Source organism: Cheilinus undulatus, linkage group 5 (assembly GCF_018320785.1).
Source record: "Cheilinus undulatus linkage group 5, ASM1832078v1, whole genome shotgun sequence".
NCBI lineage: Eukaryota > Metazoa > Chordata > Actinopteri > Labriformes > Labridae > Cheilinus > Cheilinus undulatus.
The window spans coordinates 49,076,543-49,099,390 of NC_054869.1; the positions used below are offsets into that span (position 1 = coordinate 49,076,543).

General features: G+C 37.5%; 1 protein-coding gene across 3 annotated transcripts in view; it reads right to left on the minus strand.

Moving 5' to 3' along the window:
- Nucleotides 1-17,843, minus strand: part of fkbp15b (FKBP prolyl isomerase family member 15b) — a 44,436-nt gene extending 26,593 nt beyond the window's left edge. For all 3 annotated transcript variants that reach the window (XM_041787246.1, XM_041787247.1, XM_041787245.1), the window contains exons 1-8: nucleotides 17,693-17,843; nucleotides 6,663-6,766; nucleotides 6,491-6,569; nucleotides 6,225-6,294; nucleotides 6,057-6,131; nucleotides 3,506-3,604; nucleotides 2,095-2,244; nucleotides 1,917-1,985 (exon numbers count right to left, since the gene is read on the minus strand). In XM_041787246.1, the coding sequence (XP_041643180.1) occupies nucleotides 1,917-1,985; nucleotides 2,095-2,244; nucleotides 3,506-3,604; nucleotides 6,057-6,131; nucleotides 6,225-6,294; nucleotides 6,491-6,569; nucleotides 6,663-6,766; nucleotides 17,693-17,742 (696 nt within the window). In that variant the 5' untranslated portion in view covers nucleotides 17,743-17,843. The remainder of the gene's footprint in view (nucleotides 1-1,916; nucleotides 1,986-2,094; nucleotides 2,245-3,505; nucleotides 3,605-6,056; nucleotides 6,132-6,224; nucleotides 6,295-6,490; nucleotides 6,570-6,662; nucleotides 6,767-17,692) is intronic.
- Between the last annotated feature and the right edge of the window lie 5,005 nt (nucleotides 17,844-22,848).

Below are 22,848 nucleotides of genomic sequence, written 5' to 3' on the forward strand. Positions count from 1 at the left end.
GGTGGACTGTAGAGGGTGAGGTAAGGCAGCCTGAGTCCCTGCTGTTCCAGCTGCTGAGTGGCAGAAAGTTCAGACTAGTGACAGAAATCCATGGGGAGTAAGCAGGAAACGGATTTATTTCAGCTGAAAAGTCATTTAATAACTACATCTTAATAATGTTCACTGTGGTCAGTACTGATCCTTAGCTGATAGAATCTGTTTAAAGAAATGTTTGGAGTTAGGCTATTAAAGCAGCTACAACAAGCATTCAGTTAGTGATGAATATAATCTAAACCCCTCTCCATTCTCCTTCCTCTTATCTTAAATCAGGTCTATTCAATTACAAATTCACCTGGGCCAAACTTCAAAACCAAGAAATGTAGCCGGGACAGACATGTTCAGCACCCAGTAAGCAGATGTTAATGTCTAATCTCAAACCAAAACAGATCAATTTGATGAAGAATGTGCACTTTTAATTCATAGTCTCCCTTTAAAATTTGGCAACATCACAAAAGCACATCAAAAAGTGCAAAAAGACATGACAACAGAGCTGTATTTGAACATAACCTGAGGTAGTAGAAATGTTATTTTCATTTAAAAAAATAAAATAAATAGAATGACAAAATAAAATGAAGAATAAAAATAATGTAAATAATAATTTTGGTCACATCTTACCCAGGCATATCTTTGAGTGCATTAAAAACTAAATTTGCACAGTTGTAGCTACAGTTGAAAAGGACATGTTTTTATACTGGGTGTCTTGGGGCTATTTCTGTCAGCATCACTAGCCACTTTCAAAACAATGTAGTGCATTGTAGGTAGACTGTTGAGTGTTGCATTCACGTTCTGTAATACTGTGGGAATTTATGAAAACTTGCGAAACAGGTTGCCCTCTGCATCTCTGGCACGGCCACAGGCTGGGACACATGGGGGTTGGTCATGGGCTGCATGTGGCCCCTGGGCTGCTAATAGAATAGGCCTGCCTTAAATGAAGCCCTGTTTACTTGCCAGCGTTTTTGAGTAGAAAACACAAAATTTTTGATGCGTTGTGGCCTTCTGTCTATACAAGAACGGCATTTTGGGGGCCTGAAAATGGAACTATTTGGAAAACGGCTTCAGAGTGAAAAGTTTTCAAAACACCCCTACCATGTAGATGGGCAAAACGACAACTTCTGAAAATGCACGTGCTTTAAATTCTCATAGATTTTCTCATAAATAAGCTCATAAGCACAGCGCCTCCTGCTTATGAGCTGAATAAGGACAGCCTTTTCAAAACAATATTTCTATTTCCCCTTTTCAAATATATCTGCTTCTTGGAAATCATTTTGCCTCTATCTTTCTTCTTAAAGTTTCAGCTCAGAAACTTCGGCCCACAGACTGTCTCTTCCATCAGCTGCACGTCCGTGCACAGCTTGAGGAGACAGAATAAAACTTCCGTGTTAAGGTTGGAAAAAATAGCTGTAATCATTTCCAAGGGAAGTTTAGCAGTCATCATTCATGTATGTGTCAAGTACACCACAGTTATGTCTCTGGCCTAAATCTTCACAAAAACTGTAACTCATAAACCATTTAAAATATCTGAAAATTGAATTGGAATATGTTTTTCATAATTAAAATCAGGATAATGAGGAAATGTTACAATTCAATTTGTTTTTTTTCCAGATTTTTTACGCCCTATAAAATATTCTAGTATTGGTATGGTGCACTAGTAAATTAAAATACCAAACAAATCTGAAAATATAAACTAAAGGCATAAAGAACATTCCAACTTGCATATCATCTGGAAAGCATACAGTGTAGTTGATTTTTACATCAGATACAAAGAGGTGTGATTTATGATCTTGACTTTTAGACCTAAACTGTACCATGTTTTTACAGAAATGTCAAATCTCCATTAGATTAATTTAATGTGTGGATTACACATTATTTTGACTTACTTTTATCACTTTTCCAGCTCCAACCTTTAGTCGTAGCAGCTTGTCCTTGTTCTGGTTGGAGTCAAACATCTGAAATGATACAGGTTTAATATTCCATGTATATACTGTCCATCTTTATAAACAGTGATTTGTAAAAAAGAGAAAAGGATCAAAAGTTCTAGTTAAAACAGTTTCTGACCTGTCCAATGGTGTGGTTCTGCAGGAGCCAGCCTGTGTACACCACCTCCAAAGAGTCTCCGTTCTCCACTGCCTGACCCTCACCCAGACTCAGATCCTGAACCACCACAATATCTAAAGATGCCACACTGTTCGCTTTAGCCAAACAAACCTGGAAGAACAGAGAGAGAGAGCCATGACAGCCACATGCAACCTGCTCTGCAAAAACTCAAATCTAAGCCCAAGAGTATTTTTCTAATTCATGACCAAAAACTCATAACATTATAGGCTACACACACACTGCTTAATTTGCATTTTTTTAACCTTTCAAAAGCCATGCAGAAACCTTTTTAAAATACACACATAGTGGATTTGATGTCGATGACACGTTCCAAGAAAGTTGGTACAGGGGAAAAAAGACTAGAGGAGTTGTTCAATGTTAAAAATTCCACAGGTAGGTAGGTTAGTTGATTACAGGAGATGGGACAGCAATAAGCTAAAAAAAAAAAGTGGCAAAGTGAAGCCATGAATCAACAACATCCAAAGGCCCTGACAACTTCTCTGAGCCTGAGCCCATCAGAAATGGACTGACTTAAAGTGAAACAGTGTGCTGTGGTCTGATGAGTTCACATTTTGGACTGTTTTTGGAAAAAATGGCTATTGAGTACAGGACCCCCAGGCTACAGAGGAACCACCCAGGTTATTATCAATGCTATAAAAGCCAGCATCTGTGATGTGGGTGTATTAGTGCCTGTGGCATGGGTCATTTACACACCTGTGCAGGCAGCATTATAACTGAGAGGTACAATAAGCATCTCTGTCAATGTACTAACTATTTATTATTGTCTCTGACATTACCTGATTGTTGTTTGTTAATTTTTGTAAGGTCTGGGTAGACTGCAAAAACTGAATTGCCATTTGAGATAAATAAAGCTATCTTTAAGTTTAAGTTAAGACTACGTTTTAGCAAGGCAATGCCAAGCCACATTCAGCACGAGTAACAACAGCATGGCTTCACAACGAAAGAGGGCAGGGCCTAAACTGGCGTGCATGCAGCCTAGACTAGTCTACCGTTTAAAATGTTCAGTGCATTATCAAGCACTACATACAACAGAAATCCCACTCTATTGAGCAATTTAAGATTAACATCAAGGAAGAATGTGAAAGAATTCAAATTTAAGTAATTCAACAGTTACTGTCCTCATTCCTAAGACACTTACAGAGTGTTGTTAGAAGAAAAGGTGATGGAACACAGTGGTTAACATGCTTCTGTCCCAACTTTTTTGAAAGAGATATGAAATTTAAAATGTATAATTTAAGTTTTGAAATATTTCTTAGTGCTATCTAAACTCGAATGCCTCTCCTTTTATAATGTTGAAGTTCATAACCAAATTTTAGACTTTTTTAAGGTTCTGCAGGAATCCTGATCTCACCTCTTTGCAGAAGTCTGATGCAGCTTTGTCCGACTCAAACATCAAGGACCAGTTCTGCCTCTGGTCATCGTAAAAAGTGCAGTAATTGTTTGGTTGTACCTGCAGGAGATAAAAACATGTGGTCAGATTCTCTGATAATGCATTTTTTCCATTGAAAATTCCACATTGGCATTAAAGACAAATCTTTATTTCATTCTTTTACGGCAAACTTAGACTGGGCCCAGTTACCCAGTACAGTGCTGATGCTTGATTGTCCCTCTTTCCCCCTTAAGGGCTTGCAGTCACATCTGCTCCAGGCTTAACAATACCTGAGCATGGCAACACCATCATGCGGTAAGAAGACACGCACATCGCTTTGCATACATGAGGAATGATCAGCACGATGCAGAACAATACATAAAACATGACTGCAGCTTTATTATCTTTTTGCATACAGTTGGCAATAAGGGGAATGCCCAAAAAAATGTCACATCCACTTCACACAGACAGGGAGAGCAGACCATTGACCCCAATGCTTAAGAGCTGCGGCGTGGCCTTCTGCTCTACAAATAAACACTTACAATCTGTGTGGCTGAAATTGGCACTTCATTAATAACTTTAATATTACGTTCATCTAATTCAAACAGTGTTAGATTGTCTCAGCAATGCCATGCATGGTGGCTTTAATGATATAACTAGTCAGCATTAGCATCACCATGCATTCACAGCAATGTGGGCTATGGAAAAGGATTCTTGTCCCTCTGGGGGCACCTCGCCTCCCACTATGACTACATGCAGACTGTATCTACCAAACCACACTGAGGCCGATCTCTTCCATCAATGTCAGGGACAGGGAGTTTACAGGGCTTGAGCACTAACACTGCTCAAACAAACTGGACTTTAGGGGTTAAATGTGCAAAGTAATGGCCAGGTGGCTAGATGGAAGCCTCTCCTCAGTGCAAAACACATGAAAGTCCACTTAGAGCCAAACTGAGGAACCATGGAGGTCAGCAAAATCATGGTTACCTGTAAGGTTAGGCTGTGATATCCATATTTTATATTTGACCTGAACAATAATCACTCTTACCAAATAAAGCAATACTTTTTTAAAATACTTTTGAGCTGTAGTTAAAAGTGTATTCTTATTTTATTCTTAAAAATAGAATTAAAATGGGTTAAAAAAATAGCAAAATTTGGTGGAAAATAAGGTGAAATGGGATTCTGAAAGTAGCAGAAATGGGTTCAAAGTGGCAAAAATTAGATCAAAGTGGCAAACAATAAGCAAAAATGGGTTAAAGTGGCAAAAATGGGTGGAAATTTCTGTGAAATGGGATGAAACATTGGTTTGAACTGGCAAACATGGGTTAACTGAGGCAGAAAAATAGGCAGCAATTGGTTAAACTGGCAAAAATGGGTATAACTTAAAGTGAAATGTGGTTAAAATGGACAAAAATGAGTGTAAAAAGTGGTTAATAGAGGCATGATGGGCCAACAGTAGATAGAAAGTGACAAGAATCGGTTTAGAAGAGGCAAAAACAGGCAGAATAAGTGATGGAAATTGTTTAAAATTGAAAAGTTGATTATAAGTTTCAAAAATGTGTTAAAATTGGCAAAATTGGTATAAAGTGGCAAATGTGTCATTTAGAAAATATTCTTGGTTTATTTAAGGCAGGGGTGTCCAAACTTTGTCCATTGGGGGCCACATACAGAAATATATAAGGATGGTGGGGCTACTTTCAAGTACGTAAAAAAAATGCCCAGTGATTGCGTATGCTTAAATGATTTGGTGATAGATGACAAGGTAAATCATTTTTTAAGATTCTGGGGAGGCCAAACAGATTTCAGGGGGCCCTGGTGGGCTCTGGCCACCACTGACTCCACCCCTGGAACATCATTTAAAGAATTTTCTGGGGGTCAATTAAAAATGTCCCGTGGGCCACATTTGGCTATCTTGCATCCCCCAAGGGGGTCCAGACCCCCACTAGAAAACCACTGTTCTAGAGCAGTGGTTCCTAAAGTGGGGGTTGCGAGAGAGTGAAGGCAAGTCGTGGTATACTTTTCAAAAAACAACGAGAAATTTAACATGATTTCTAATAATATATTTTATATATTATTGTAAAAATATTGTTAAACAGAGTTCAATTTAAAATCTAGAAAAGCATAGACTCTTGTTTTCTGCTCAGATATCTCATAGTAAGACTGCCTTGAATGTTTACAACATTAATACTTATAATTAAATCTGTTAGGAAAAAACTGAACAGGATTTTCACTTCTGGAACCAGGCTGTTAGACAAACTCCACACGCAGACTGAGGAAATGTTTATCATCAATTCAAGAACACAGGTTAGAACAATTCAGTAGTTTAAGAGCACACCATACATCTGCAGAGGAATTTTCTGAGAATTTTATTTTTACAAGTTTAAGAGAAAACATCTCTGGAAGAAAGTGGTTAATAAGGCTGTTGGAACATTTGGAAAGAGAGTTAAAATGATCAGATATGTCTCGACAGGTAAAGCACATTTCATTGTGTTTTTGTCAGTATGCATTCAGCATCCTTTACATCTCTACTCACCGTGAAAACAAAGCCCACGTGAATCTTGGCAGCGGTCACTTGCTTCTGTTGGCTCAAGTACAGTAGAAGCTTGTACTGCAGAAAAAAAAAGAGAAGAAGGGGGGAAAAAAATCAAAAGCCACTCAAATAATCTCAAACAAGTGACCGGTTTATAAAAAAGATTCAAACCTCTTTTGTTGTGTGGCTGCCCAGCACGGCTGCTCCCAGCTTGCCCTGCTTCACATACTGTCCGTTAATACTGTACGTAGGAGAGAAAGGGAAACAAAACTTTAATTTCATATAACAGATTTATTTTAATGCTTTTAGGATTAGCAAGAATGTCTCTTATGGGGAGTGAACTCTAGCAATCCAAGACTTTGTAAATCTTCAGAGAATTTATGACAAAATGAACATCAAAACAGTTTTAAATTCAAAACAAATCCAGGGATGCTCACTATCTGAAAGCTTGGACTGCTGTAGCGAATAACACTGCAGGAGCGCCGGGTGGAGGAGCTGGTTTCTGTGCAGGTGGCGCTGCAAACAGACAAAAGACACATTCAGTCCAGCCTAGATGATCATCACACTCAATCTGAGGCAGCAGAATTCTTGATTTTTAACCTGAATTACCTGCGTTGGAGCTCTTTCTAGGCTGTTTGGGAGCGGTGTATTGGAACGAATCGTTCCCCTGACTGGCTTCCTGGTCGAGTCCAAACAGGGAGGCCAGCTTAGCCCTGAGAGGAGAAAGAGGGTAAAGATCACAGAGATACGAGCATGTTGGCCATGAAATGGATCATCCACACTGTACGGGTTCACTTAAATGAAGAAAAATCCCCACCTTAGATGTTAGATATGGGCGCCACACTAAAGGACTAGTTCCCATAAAGCAGCTCATAAGTTTAACTGTAGCTGCCTTCAAACTTCAGCAGCTTCTTACACTAATATAATCCCCATAAAGGTTTAAAAGTCACAATGGGCCACATTATGTGCATTCTGTACGAAGAAAGTTGCTAAAAATAGATTATTTTACATCAATTGACTCATATTTTTTTCTTCAATGAAACAAACGTTTTATTTTGTTTGAAGATGTCAGCTTTAAAATGCCATCACAGTTTACTTAATAGAAATATTTTATGATGAAGGGCCAGGGAAGCTTATTATTGCCATCAGGTCAGCCAGCATATTTACAGCAGGATTCAGGTTAAAGGTCGACTGATTTTGGTTTTTCAGGGTCAATAATTGTTATCAATTGTAGTGCATGTGACCGATAACAGGGTTAATTTGTTGTGACTAACAAAATTGTCTGAGTAATGTGATAAAAGTAGGATTGCACATTTAAAAATTAAGTTAAATAAAGAATTAAGCACCTGCTCTGTCAGAATTGACAGTAGTTTTATATACACACATACATCCCAATGGTGCAGTTAACAAAACAAGCCAGCAGATGGCAGCAATCATAGGACTGCACGATGCAGCTCCAGTGTGTGTCTCACTCCTCAGACCAGTAGAAGTTGGTACTCTGACCGGAAACTAGAGCTGAACGATTTGGACAAATGATGTTATTACAATTTTTTTCTCCCAGCATTGTGGTTTGATATGCAATTATTTCTTAAGTTCTTCATCTCATGTATGTTCCAAAAAAACACAGGCAATAACTCCTTCTATATTAAAACTAGGGCTGAACGATTTGCAAAAATAATCTAATTGCAATTTTTTTCCCCCGATATTGCAATAGTGATTTAATATGGGATTATTATTAGATTACTCACCTTATGCATTGTTTTTTCACAAACTCAAGCAATAAATCATTGTATATTATAACCTACAATCAGTCAGAAACAATTTTCCATTTTATTGAAAAATGGATATGCAGTTTTACTTGGCAGAGAAGGCTCTGCTCTAAAGATGCTCCCTGGGTTAGTCAAGCAGCATGCTTTGACTTTCCAGGGAGCACATGGCTAGAGACCCCAATATAGATGGATATAAATCTGAATATAAGGCTGCAACAAGCTTTAAGCTATTAAAGAGGTGGCTGGGGTGGAGGAGGTGAAGCTGGCTATTAGCTGAACATTTCAGGGGTATGACTTCTGTGAACTAGTGCTAAGCTTAATTAGTATTAGATAGAATTAACTAGGTATTTTTGCTCACATTGCAAATTTTTGATACCAATTGAATGTTTGCATAAAGCGCACAAATCTCTGCTGCTGCAAAATGAGTGTGTCAGACAGCTATTTTTCACACATCTCAAGTCAAAGAAATATTACAACTTCTGTGATTTGTAAATTGTAGCAGGCCATATTGCGATTAAATTTACAATTCAATTTGCAACAGACCCAATATTAGACTACACAAGGGCTGAACAATTTTTTAAAAATATCTAATTGTGATAATTTTGATTTGTATCACAAACTGAATATGAATTGTTGTATTGAAGACAGTGATAATTTTCATGTGATTCTTATGTTTAATATGAAAAATGTACAAAAATGAAGAAAGTAGAATATTTTGTGGACTAGTAAGAAATGGCACTTGAATTATTGCATGATATTATGTAATAACATCTCTGTTGCAAAAAAAAGCTTTAAACTGGTATTTAACCAAAATTTCAGGTTAAAGAAATATTGCACCTTTTGCGATTTGAAAACTGTAGCAGGCCATATTGTGATTTACTCTATTTTTCGATTGATTTCCCAGCCCTACCAGAAACATTGATCATAGTGTTTATCTACAGCCAGCAGGCTAAAAGCAGTCATACTGGATTATTACAGGTTTCTTCAATCAGCAGAAAGTCAGGAGTCAGACATGAGTCATGCAAGCTGCAAGAAGGTAAAACACTCCAGTAACACCAGTCTTCATCTTAGCATCAACAGCTAGGCTAACTGGGCAAATCAGTATCATCCCAACCACACTGAGCGATGCTGTAAACTTGAAGTTTCCATTAACTTCCAAACAGGACATTACAAGCAGCACTTTTTGATTTCTATGTAGAGAGATTAGCCAAACAGTGGCCCTGTTAATGGTTTCAGGCAGCTGCTGCAGCCAATGTTAGTAACGCTGTTTAATCCTCACTCGTTCTTTCATTGCAGAAATAGTGGTGCCATTTAATTCAGATGTAGAGCAAAAAGTCATTCTGAAAAATCAAAGTGGGCTTATAGTAAAGTGACACCGGAATATAAAATTGAAAATATGGAAAATAACAGCAAGAGAGACAGAAGAGAGGGGTATTTTAAGTTTAAACAGTTAAAAATTTCTGTATTTGAACTTCTTATAGGATTATAATAGACTTTTTTAACTAACGTGGATCTCTGAGGATCTGAATTAAGTTAACTGTTTTTAAGTGTAAAAACCTTGGCCACATTTTTACAGACTGACTGGGAGATGCAACTAAGATGGCATTTTTTACCAGTTTTAAATAAAACAGATCAGTAATGTTAGTGGTTCTAAGCTGGATCCAAAAACACCCCTGTATGAGAAATCATGGCCCAATATTTAAGAATATTTTCAAGCACTCAAATGCATTCACTGAACCTTGGAAAAAAAAGAAACAAAAGAAAACGATTAAACAAAATGTCTGAAAAGCATTAATGAGAAAATTAAGTCCAGATCTCAAGTAAATAAAACAAAATTTTCTTGTTACCACAGCAAAGCCAAGTAAAATAAAATGCATTGATATTTCCACTAAGGTCTTCTGTACATCACAGTCATTTTGCTACTATCTTTTGATTCTAGGCAAAATTCTCCACCTGCTGAAAAAAGCCCCACCACCCTAACCCTAACTCAAACCACTAGCTGAGAACCACTAGTTTAACTAAGATGTACTTGAAAATGGCATGTAAAATAGATTGTTAAAAGATTTAGTTTCTTATCAGGTTGTTTAATGCTGTGGTTCTGTATTAAAAGGCAGTGGTTAAAATAATGGACCTCTGGGAATCTTAGTCAAAACAACAACTGAGCTTGGGTGATTGAACTCGCAGCTGACGTCAGAAAAAAAAAAAGATGCTCCATCAAAGGTAAGCAGCACAAGCATGGCAGAGATACAGCAACAGAAATACAGCTTCCACACTCACTTTCACTGTGTTGTAACTGGACGAGTGAACGTCTACGAAAATATCAGCTTGATTGAATTGACTTCTATTGTAGTATATCCACAACCCGTTCAGGTCACACTTCTGTTTGTCCACATTCAAAGCAAAAGCATTACATGTACTATTAACAAGGGGACCTGAAAATTCACAGGGCAGAGAATCACATTTTCAATGGATGCAGCATAGACAGCAACTACAGTTGAAACCAGAAGTTTACATACACTATATAAAAAGGCACATAAACTTTTTTTTCTCACCGTCTAACATTAAATCAGATTAAACTTTTCCTGTTTTTGGTCAATTAGGATTACTAAAATTATTTCTATTTGCTAAATGCCAGAATAATGAGAGAGATCATTTTTTAGAGATTTTTTTTATTATTTTCTTGAGATTCAGAAGTTTACATACATTTCATTAGTATTTGGTAGCATTGCCTTTAAACTGTATGACTTGGGTCAAACGTTTTGGATATGCTTCCACAAGCTTCTCACAATAGTTTGCAGGAATTTTGGCCCATTCCTCCTGGCAGAACTGGTGTAACTAAACCAAGTTTGTAGGCCGCCTTGCTTGCACATGCCTTTTCAGTTCTGCCCATAAATTTTCAGTGGGATTGAGATCAGGGCTTTGTGATGGCCACTCCAAAACATTGACTTTGTTATCCTTAAGCCACTTTGTAACCAGTTTGGCAGTATGCTTAGGGTCATTGTCCATTTGGAAAACCCATTTGCACCCAAGCTTGAACTTCCTGGCTGATGTCTTGAGATGTTGCTTCAGTATTTCCACATAATGTTTTTTCCTCATGATGCCATCTATTTTGTGAAGTACACCAGTACTTCTTCACAAGGTCTTTTGCTTTTGTTCTTTGGTTGAGATGCACTTTTCGGACCAAAGCACGTTCATCTCTGGGACACAGAACCCGTCTCCTTCCTGAGCGGTATGATGGCTGGACATTCCCATGGTGTTTATACTTGCGTATAATTGTTTAAACAGATGAACGTGGCACCTTCAGGCATCTGGAAATTGCATCCAAGGATAAACCAGACTTGTGCAAGTCCACAATTCTCTTCCTGATATCTTGGCTGATATCTTTTGATTTTCCCATGATGTTACACAAAGAAGCAGTGTGTTTCAGGTATGCCTTAAAATACATCCACAGGTATGCCTCTAATGAACTCAAATGTTGTCAATAAACCTATCAGAGGCTTCCAAAGACATGACATCATCATCTGGGCTTTCCCAAATTGTTTAAAGGCATAGTAATCTTAGTGTATGTAAACTTCTGACTTCAAAGAATGTAATAAAAATTGTCTTTAAAAAATCCTTTTCTCATTATTCTGGCATTTAGCAAATAGAAATAATTTTGGTAATCCTAATTGACCAAAAACAGGAAAAGTTTAATCTGATTTAATGTTAGATGGTGAGAAAAAAAGTTTATGTGCCTTTTATATAGTGTATGTAAACCTCTGGTTTCAACTGTATGTGATGCTGTGCTGTTAGGGATGGGTATCTCCACTGACTGTGTGATTCAATTCAATTTAATATTGATTCTCTTCATATGCACATGTGCACCAATTTATCTGTTAATCGTAACCTGTGAATTCCACATATGAAGACTGCGCTGCACACTGAAGCGCCACGGGTTTGTTGACCGAAGTCGAGCGACCTTGCCCACTGGAAGCAGGTCTAGAGCGCTGCATCACAGCATTCAGCCCTGATCAGCGGTCAGAGATCATGGGAGAAATGCAAGTTCATGCAGGAGTAGTATGGCAACAGTGGACTATTTTACCTTTTGGGGTTAATTTATCATCCTTTCCAGTATAAGTCCATGATATTATTGCTTCCACCACTGGGTGAGTACATTAGGGAGTTAATAAACTAATGTTTGCGTAAAGGATTTGTGGTTTTATGTAAAATTCTTTGGCTAAATGTCCTCAAAAGTGAACTTTTCCTTGTCAGTAGAGCTCTGTAGCTCTGTGACCCACTGACCTCTCGGTGATCCTTTGCTCTTGCTGCAGGATGAGACGTAATGTTAATAATGATGATAATTTATGATCAGGAGTCCGTGCATTGTGTGTTGAAATAACCGGATAATCTTGTGACTTTCCGTTACGAGCTTTCTGATTGACAGGAAATGATGCGGAATTGATGCTCTGATTGACTAGAGAGGGAGCGATGTCAAAGCTCACTGTGGTAAAATGCCTCACCTCATATGTAAATTTGCACTAATAAATACCTTTGACTCAAATACCATATGAAGGCTCACTGCAGTAAAATATCTCACCTCATATGCAAATTTGCACCTGTAATTCTATTTAGTGTAAATCAAATATTGTAAGAAAGTTTACTGCAATAAGTTGCATCAACTCATATGCAAATTTGCCCTAATTAATTTGTTTACTAAGACTCAAATACTGCAAGAAAGCTAACTGCAGTAAAATACCCCACCTCAGATGCACATTTGAACTAATTAAGCTATGCACTGTAAATAAGAAAACTAAGGACGCTCACTATGGTAAAATGTCTCACCTTGTTTGCACATTTGCACTAATTCATCTATTTACTTCAACTCAAATACAATAAGAAAGCTCATCTTCTTGCGTAAGCATACTTGGCTAATAAAGCTGATTATAATTTCAATTCATGCTGGGATATTTTACTAAGAAAACCAATTTAACCTCAATGTGACAGAGATTCTCAGAGAACTAATGTTAAATGTAGTGCAAGGGACCTTCAACCTGGGACATTATTAAAAATATTCAGATTTCCTTTAAAAAAACTGACTCTAACTAGCAGTATTTTTTATAATACTTTGCCTTCATGTAGCACATCTTGAATATAGCCTTTTGATTGGCCATCTGACTTTTTTTTAAATCCAAAGTTAATCAAAGTAATATAAGTACCCAAGTAACAACACTATATCAAGTTAAATCTAAACAATGTAGATATTTCATTGAGAACATTTACCTTTACCTTTAAGATGAAATCAATTTGCATAAAACCTTTATTATTATTATTTTTATTATAATAAATTCATGATGGTTGATATATCTGATTGTATTGGCCCAACCATGCCTGTTACATCTACATGACCTACAAACCAGACCAGCTGGGAAAAGACTGACTCTTCTTAGAGGTTATTCTTAATGCCTCTGAAGAACGTCACCAGGTTGGATTCTGATGAAGCATCTGACAGCAGACTGAAGAGTCTTTGTTTGTATTTTCCCTGAGAAGTCTCAGGATGAGTGGTACATTAGCCAGTTAAAAAGAAGCCAGAGGATTTTCTCTTTACCCAGGACAGGATCAGCAAAGAGATAAAAGGGAAGAATCATCTAAAGAACAAAAACAGCAACAAATGGACCATGATAGAGCACTGACAGCCCTCAGCAAACCCAAATTCACTCTCTTCTTCCTCAGCAGGTCTGTATAATATACCTCTCTTATTTTTAGGTACAGAATAAGATGTTGCTGTAAACTGTAAATACTGGCTCTATGTTAGAATTATCAGCCTTTGTCAGGTTTTAATACTGGCCGATGTCATCTGTATATATTGGCCTATTTCAGCTGTAAATGCCTGTCTGTATCAGTTATAAATATATAGGTATATATGGTGGTAATATTGGCCGAAATCAATTTTAAATTTGAGCTGATATGGGCTGTAAATACTGGTTTTGTCAGCTGTGAATACAGGCCTGCAAGGGCTTAAATTTCAGCTCATATAGACCGTAAATCAAAGTCTGAATAAGATTGAAACAACAGCCTCTAGTAGTTGTAAATATCAGCCTATATGACCTGTAAATATCAGCCTATAAAAGCTGTAATTATTGGCCAAATTATCTCTAAATATCAGCCTTGATCTTTTATAAATGTCAGTGTACATAGTTGTAAATATTGGGCTTTGTCCTTGGTAAATAGTGAAATACACTTGTAAATATCAGCACATAGCATTTGCAAATATCAGTCTATATCAGCTGGAAATATATGTCCCTATAAAATGTAAGTATCTACCTATATTAAACATATAAATTGGCCTACATCAGATGTAAATATAAGCCTGTTTCATCTGAAAATATCAGCCCAAATATGCTGTAAATATTGGTTTATATCAGCTGTAAATATCAGTCTATATCAGCTATAAATAGGCCTGTATGGGCGGTAATATTGACCTTATTCAGCTTTAAATATGTGCATATATGGGCTGAAATTCTGGCTCATATCATCAGCTGTAAATACAGGCCTGAATCAGCTTTAAATAACAGCCTCTTTCAGTTGCAAATATCAATTTATGTCACCAGTAAATATTGGCCTATAAACACTGTAATTATTGGCCTAATTACCTGTAAATATCAGCCATTGTGAGCTGTAAATATCAGCTTATATCAGCTGCAAATATTGGTCTTTATCAGTAGTAAAGAGTGACATATATCAGCTGTAAATATTGGTATTTACTGAGTCTAAGTATCAGTCTATATCAGCTGTAAAAATTGGCCTTTATCAGCTGTAGATCTCAGCCTTTAGTGGATGTTAGTATCCGTCTATATCAGCTATAAATATCAGCATATATCAGATGTGAACATCTTTCAACATCAGCTTTAAATATCACCTTGTATTGGTGGTAAATATCAACTTATATGAGCTGTAAATATTTGTCATATTCACAAATGCTGTTTGGAGTTTCAGGTGTCAAGCAGACCAACATCAGCCAAACTTTTTATTTATATCCTTATTCCTCAAACGTTAAAGTGTGTTCAAAGTACAGAAGTTTTACATCTGGACTTCATTTGTATGTATCATGGGTGTCAACAAAAGTTAAAATTAATATTAAAATATCTGCATTTAAAAATAATTGCAAAAATCCACTGTTGCACTTTTCAATTTTCAAAATCATTGTGATAAATTCAGACTGTTGCGATGTTTTTAATGCAAAAGCTCATAAAGATATCACAATAAAATGGTGATTTCTTTTGTGCAGCTCTATTTGTATTGATAAAAGGCAACGAGAAATGTTTGACATATTTGCCTCATTATCAAATCAAAGTTTTTCGATAATAACTGACTCCTCCTCAGCTATTTGAGCATAAGCTTTGACCATTTCTACTTTATAACACACTGCAACACCCTGACAACTCCTTCCTTCATCACTAGCATCAAAATCTGCCAGACTATAACTTTTGCAAACTTTTCAGATGTTACAAAACCAGTTGAACTTTGGAAAACTGCCCTACTGATTGTACTGACCCCGGCAACTCCCTCCAATGGTAATCACTGGGATCTCCAAGAACAGCCATGTTGAGAGCCTTCAGGCCCTCATCCTTGGAGGTAAGGAGCTGGGATGAAGTGGGGGAGTCCGTTTGCATGTGTGAGTAGAAATCCCTCTAGCGTACGTTGCAATGCCCTGTGTCCCAGGCTACGCCGGCTATCTGGTCCCCCGGTGCTCTCACACCAACACGGCACATTCAACAGCATAGCAGAGGGAGAAACAGAGCACTTCTTCTGCACTGAGCGCTTTGGGCTGTGGCAGGAACCTTCACCTTACTGCTCTAACTGGCAGCATGTGAGAGGAATTAGCCGCCATAACACGCCTCCCTCCAGAGCAGAACGGACCCTACACAGGCTGCTTAGTCCAAGAGCCCATACACACCATGCCACTGCTGCTATCACACAATGCCATCACACACGGCGGCCAACCTGGAACTGACTGCTTCGTAGTCAAGAGTTGAGTTGTAATAATAGAAACCGAGTCAGTCTCGAAACAAAAGGAGCACAGTTTAGACTCATCAAGCATCTGATTTGTTTGTCAACATCAATACTCTAACCCTGCATCTAAAAAAGGAGAGCAAATGCAGAAAATTCCTATCCCCCATTTATTCTGATCATCTTTGAGTATTTAGTTTGTTTAATTCACATAATCTTGACAGCAGGGGTCAGAGCAGGGTAGGGCTGAGCAGTATGGACCAAAAATTGTACCTAAATATTTCTTAGTTAAACCCAAATACATGAATCTCTTCACTTTTTCTCCCACAATACAAGAATTACACATTTTGATAAGATTCAAGTAAAAAAAATTATACAAAAACAGAAGTCCTTGACCCCCAGTATAGGCCAAATTTCTGTTTATTAATCATAAATTGCAAGCAAACTCCAATACTCTGTCTAAATTGTGCAAAAATATTGACAACATTTAATTATTTGGTTTAAAGACGTATTGAAACATTATCATCTCCAGTCATATTTTAACTCAAGCAAGACTTAACCTGTATTCTTCTAATTTTTTAGATTTATTTCTGAGTTTTTATGTCTTTATTGATAGAGAAGGAGAGTGGGTTGAGTCAGAAACAGGGAAAAGAGAATAGGGAATGACATGCTGTCTGCACCACCTTTTGTCAGTATCTTTGGATGATTAAAACAATAAATTGCCCAATATTTATTCTCTAGGATCACTATTTTTGTTGCTGTGTTATTGAGCAGATATCAATATTTTTTTTTATTTTTACTAATGTTTAAATAAAATTGAACAAATAAAATAATTGCTTTGTTTCCCAAATTGTAGCACATACTGACATATCTTGAAAAGTTGGGGATTTGCCAAGCCTTTCTAAAACTTAAACTGATTCATATCACATAAAATTGCAACAATGTATTCAAAGAAGTAAGGTTTACTAGAATAAACTGATATACTTCATGAAGGAAATAATGGATGATTTGAATAAAATCTACACTTTATGTCACTGACCCATAGCAGACTATCGGTTTAAACCTCCCTAGCCATGAAGGGACATTAGGTAAAATTTACCAAATATGTTTCTATCAAAAGTCGATAAGCTAAGGGGCTTTAATACAAACGTGAAATCAAGTTTCATGGTAGACCTGAGCATGCCAGAAGAAAGGCCTGCATGATGATGACAGGCATGTGACAGCTCATGCAGTCCATATGAACTCAGAGGAATTGTATCTGATTTGAGCTGAAACAAATTAAACGCCTAAAAGTTTGGCATACATGTCATCCTTTTTAAGTTCTCCACAGGATTTAGATATTTCATAGTTCATCAGTCTTAAATGGCATGTTAAAACCACAAAAGTTGGTTTGTAACCGCATGTTTAGCCTCTCTGCAGAGGCTCGCTCTTTGATGTGGACTTTTTTTTTAGTTTGATTAAATATTTATAGTTTTATTCAAACTTTACTCAGACATGATAGAGGATTGTGGATCTTAATTTTAATTGTCAGAGTCAGCATAGATCTTTTTCTTTTGTTTAGTTGTATTTGCTTCAGTCCTCATGCTTTGAAGTGGTTCACTGAGCCTTACTCGATATAATAAGCATATAAATAAAGCATCAAAAATCATCTAGAACCTGAATTATGTGCCTTTCTAGGAAAAAAAAAATAGCTTCAACTGCAATAATAAACAGCTTACGATAAATGGAAAATGCTCATAAATCTATAAGGCACTTCCTGTGAATAAAGTGGCACAAATCATCCAGATTTTCATGGAGATTTGGCACATATGACAGACCAGCTAACAGGCTAAGCTAGTTAGCTCGCTAACAGACATTAGCATGACAAAAAATAAACAAACTCACCCTCCGGAGGGAAACAGGAAGTCTCCGTCTTCATCGTCTCCGCCGAACATCCTCAGAGTCTGAAAACTTTTGTTGTAAAATAAAAGAAAAGGACAAATGAGTGAGCTATTTTTACATGACTTGCCTGTTAAACTGTGACTTCCCCTTCCTGTTTGTGGGGGGAATCGATCAGCTGACTTTCCACCTGATCCCAAATCAGTGAGAGAGACGGTGGCCACTAGAGGGCGCCAAATACTAAAACAGAGTTTTCCACCACCGACAGAGAGAGAGGGAGAGAGAGAGAGAGAGAGAGAGAGAGAGAAAGGTTGTCGCTGTATTGAGCTATAAATAACCCCACAAACATGCAAAGAAAGAATGCATATAGTCTTGTTGTTTGTAAATTTATATTATGTGTAAATAGATACAGACTGAACTCCCCAGCCACGTCAAAGCTTGTCGACGTGGCTGGGGAGATCAGTCTGTATCTGTGCTCACAGTAACACCAAGATTTGGTTGTGTATCTACTTAAGTGTGTAATTGTATATGGTTGCATATACACATACATATCTAGTACAAATATACTATGTGTGTACAAGAAGTTTAAAAACTAGAATTGAAACTCGAATCGAGGTCAATAGATACAACTGAACATTTGAATAGGATTTTTTTCTTCAGGAGCTGTCCTTGGTTTTGTTTTGTTTTTGGTATTATTTTTGTTTTGTCTTGTCTTATTGTAGTTACGTCTTTGATGTCTGTTAGAGCTGTAATGTCAATTGTGAGGGCAAAAGATGTCATTGAATGTCCTCTACTTAAATGTTATGTTGATCGTAAGTACTAAATGTTTTGACACTGTCACACTGTAAAACTGTTGTGGACCCCAGGAAGAATGGGGATTCTAATAAACTAAACTAAACTAAATATTTAAAGCTTTTTACACTGCTTTGGAAGTATACTGATATGTTCATGCCAATAAGACAAATTAAAACCAAGAGAGAAAGAGAGATCTTTTTCTTTGTTTATATGCCAATGAAGAAAAATCTATGTTGAAAAAAAAACACAAAAAATGATTTAAGAAATATATCTATTAAATAAGAATATAGATATACAAATAAAATAACAGCAAAAAAATGAAATAAACAAATAATGATAAACAAGAAAAACAATACAAAATTATATTTCTAGACAAAAAACTATTAAAGAAATTAAAAAAAAAAATGTTTTGCCACTTTTTCCACCCATCCTTGCCACCATTAACCCATTTCTTCCTACCCCTTGCAAAGCAGATGGATACAACTGTTTCCATGTTTCTCACTCATCTTGCAAAGCTCCCATCTGAACCTTTGGGCCCGGTTAGAAAGTGACGGGACCAATCAGCTTCAAGGTGCAGTGCTTTTGAGTGAGGCAGAGTCGTGAGGTGAGCAAGCAAGTTAACTTATTTTTGCCACTCTAAACCCTTTTTTTGCTACTTTTAAATGCCCCTTATTGCATTTTTTATATTGTTTTTTTACAGCTTATCTCCTTTCTCCTGCTTTAAAACCATTTGTGTCACTTATGATCACTTTTCATCACCTTTTCAAGCCATTTATCCATATTTCTCACTTTTAACCCCCTTTAATGTTGCCAGTTTTAACCAAATTTTGCTCATTTAAACCCAAAATGCCACTTTAAACCAACTTTTACCACTTTTAACTCATTTTGACACTCTATAATCTCATTTCACAACCAAGGGTTAGGGTTAGCCAACTTTTCTGCCAATTAATGCCACCTTTTAACCACTTTTCACCACTATCTCTCCATTTTTGCCACTTTCTGCTTACTTTTTTTCCTCTGTTAACTTATTTTTGCCACTCTCAACCACTTTTCTAGAATTTTTATACCCAGTTTTGCCACATTTAAATGTTGTATAATTGTTTGTTATGTCAATGTTGCTGCTTTAAACCCATTTATGCCACTTCTGACCCATTTTCACCACTTTTAATGCCCAGCTGTGCCACTTCTGGTCCATTTTAACCAATTTTTTTTTTTTTTGCCACTCTTAAGCTAGCGTCACCACCTTTTCTGCCCATTTTTGCCTATCTGTCACAATTATTTAATATTTCTCCTTTAAGTTCTCTCAGTTTCGTCTACCTATTACCAAAGAAAGATAATGCTGTTTTAAGAACAGGGGTCTAGATTTTAAAGAAGACTGTATAGTATGGCAAAAAAAAAAAAAAAAGAAAAAAAAAAAAAAATATATATATATATATATGTGTGATTTTTATCCAGGTAAAAAACTAAATACGTTTATAATGTACCATGATTCTGCTGACCTCTATGGGCCCCTCATTGCGCTGTGCCCTAGAAAGCGGTCCCCTTTATCCCTCCTTATGGACGGCCTTGCATTGAGAGTAATGATATGGCAAGCCGTTGCTCAGATAGATTAGTCTCAGTGGTTGTTCCAGTCTAACTGGATCCTTTAAGTCCTAGAGTAAAGTTCATCAAAGGCAATTTGGCAAGAGCAAGTGACAAATTTCTGCTCATTAAAATATTTCTCACTGAGTCGGAGGCATTTAATACTTTACATAAGGAACGGAAAGTGTTCCCACCAACCTGTTATCAAATGTTTTCCTGTCACCACATCTGAAATAGATCTCATTAAACACAGCCACATTTCCTACAGTCATTGTTAAACCTTTATAAGGCCTCTGTCTTCCCTCTCTGCCAACTTCATTAAAAGAGCTTCGCTGTCTGGCCGAGCTCCAAAGAAGTTTGATCCATCATAACACTGTGTCAGAATGATCGCAGACATTCTGCTAGAGGACATGAGCATCAGTGCTGCGAGACAAAATAATCATTCAAATTATCATTCATTGGTGATAAATCTGTCAAAATACAACCCATAATCCAATAAAGTTGGGGCGCTGTGTAAAGTGTAAATTAAAATAGAATCCAATGATTGTTAAATTTCTTGATCCCATACTTTATTCACAATAGAACATAAACAACATGTCAGATGGTGAAACTGGGACATTTTACCATTCCATGAAAAATATCAGCTCATTTTGAATTTGATGGCAGCATCACATCTCAAAAATGTTGTAACAGGCCCATATTTACCATTGTGTAGCATTCCTTCTTCTTTCAACAGCATTCTGTTAATGTCTGGGAAGTGAGGAGACCAGATGCTGGAATTTTAGGAAAGGAATGTTGTCCCATTCTTATCTGATGTACAATTCTAGCCGTTCAGCAGTTCTGTGTGTTCCTCTTTTTGCTTTTATGATGCTCCAAATGTTGTCTATTTGTGAAAGGTCTGGACTGCAGGCAGGCCAGTTCAGCACCTGGACTCTTTGACTGTGAAGCCAAGGTGTTGTGATGGATATGGAATGTGGTTTGACATCATCTTGCTGAAATAGCCATGGTCAAGATGTGGAAGCTGCCCACGCCATAGACACTAATGCAACCCCATACCATCAGAGATGCAGGCTTTTGAACTGCGCCGGGATAACAAGCTGGACGGTCAACCACAGAACAGTTTTCCATTTTACTTCAGTCCATTTTAAAGGAGAAGACAGCAGAGTTTTTGAATCCTCTTCACATATGTCTTCTTCTTTGCATGATGCAGCTTTAGGGTGCATTTATGGAAGACACTGTGAACTGTGTTGGCAGACAGTGATTTCTGGAAGTGCTCCTGAGCCCACGCAGGGATTTCGAGTAGAAAATCATGCCTGTTTTAATGCAGTGGCACCTGAAGACCAGATGCTCACAAGCATCCAATATTGACCTTTGACCTTGTTCCATGCTCACAGAGATTTATCCAGATTCTTTGAATATGTTGGTGATATTATTGACTGCAGATGGTGGGTTATTCAAAGTTTTTCACTTTTAACATTCTTCTGAAATGTCTCACAATTTTGACATACATTTTTTCTTTTTTTTACAGATTGATGAACCTCTGCCTATCTTTATTCCTGACTCTGCCTCTCTAAAATGCTCCTTTAATACCCAGTCATGTCACTGACCTGTTGCCAATTAACCTAATCAGTTGCAAAGGTGTTTCAGGTGTTTTTCAGAAGTACCTTCTGTTGGCCTGTTCCTACTATTTTGGGATATGTTGCTGCCATCAAATTCAGAATGAGCTAATATTTTTCATGAAATGGTTAAATGCCTCAGTTTCAAAATCTGCTATGTTGTTTGATGTTCTATTGTGAATAAAGTATGGGTTTGTGAGATCTGAAAATGATTGCAGTCTCTTTTTTATTTAGATTATACACAGCACCCCAACTTTTTTGGAACTGTGGTTGAAAAGCACATTTAAAAAGATGGACAGATTTGTAAAATAATAATTTCATGACATCTACTGGCTATGTGAATAATATGTGGGACAATATGTGGGATAATACCTTGTACTGATATTTATGTTTGGTAGTGGTGAGAATTTCTGCTCTTCTTAAGGATCTGAATCATTTAATTCAGCACAGCAAAATGCAGCTCTTTTAACTCCCAAATGGGGAAATTTCTGTGCCTTTATTTTGACAGATGAGGACACTGGATAGAGTCGGAAACAGGGACAAGAGCAGGGGAGAGACATGCGGCAAAGGGCCCCAGGCTGGATTTGAACCCCTGCCATCCGCGCACATGGGGCGCACCCCAAACTAGTGCCCTGCACAGGCCTATTATCTGGGCCTGAGTCCCGCCCTGGCCCAAGGGGGTGGAGCCCCAGCCCGGCCCGGTCCGACAGGTTTTCAGAATTATCAGGCCCGAACCTGTATCGAGACTGACATTTTTTTTTGCACGCGCTTGGCAGCAGCAAATAGCAACAGCTGTCCTGCATATCGCAGCAATTGTAGGTCCATTACCAAATAAACACTTGTAATCTATTCTATAGTAGAACTATAAATCAAATAACAAGTCTGATCATTGCGACGTCCAATTCAACAACAGTGAGCCGTTTAACATGGCAAAGTCCTCCGTTCTTTAAACACCACAAGAAGAACAGTCTGTTTACTTGGCATCATGCAGAAAAAGAATAGCATCCACAGTTTCAGGGGCAAGTCCAGACCTCCTTTCTTATGCCACCCTTCCAGCTGCGCTGAAAGCGCGATCGCTGCTGCTACTGCTGGCCGGGACGCGTAAAGCGGACACATAGAGCGGAGAGGGAGGGGCAGAGCGGCTGCTGTGTTCAAGTGTTGCCATTTAAA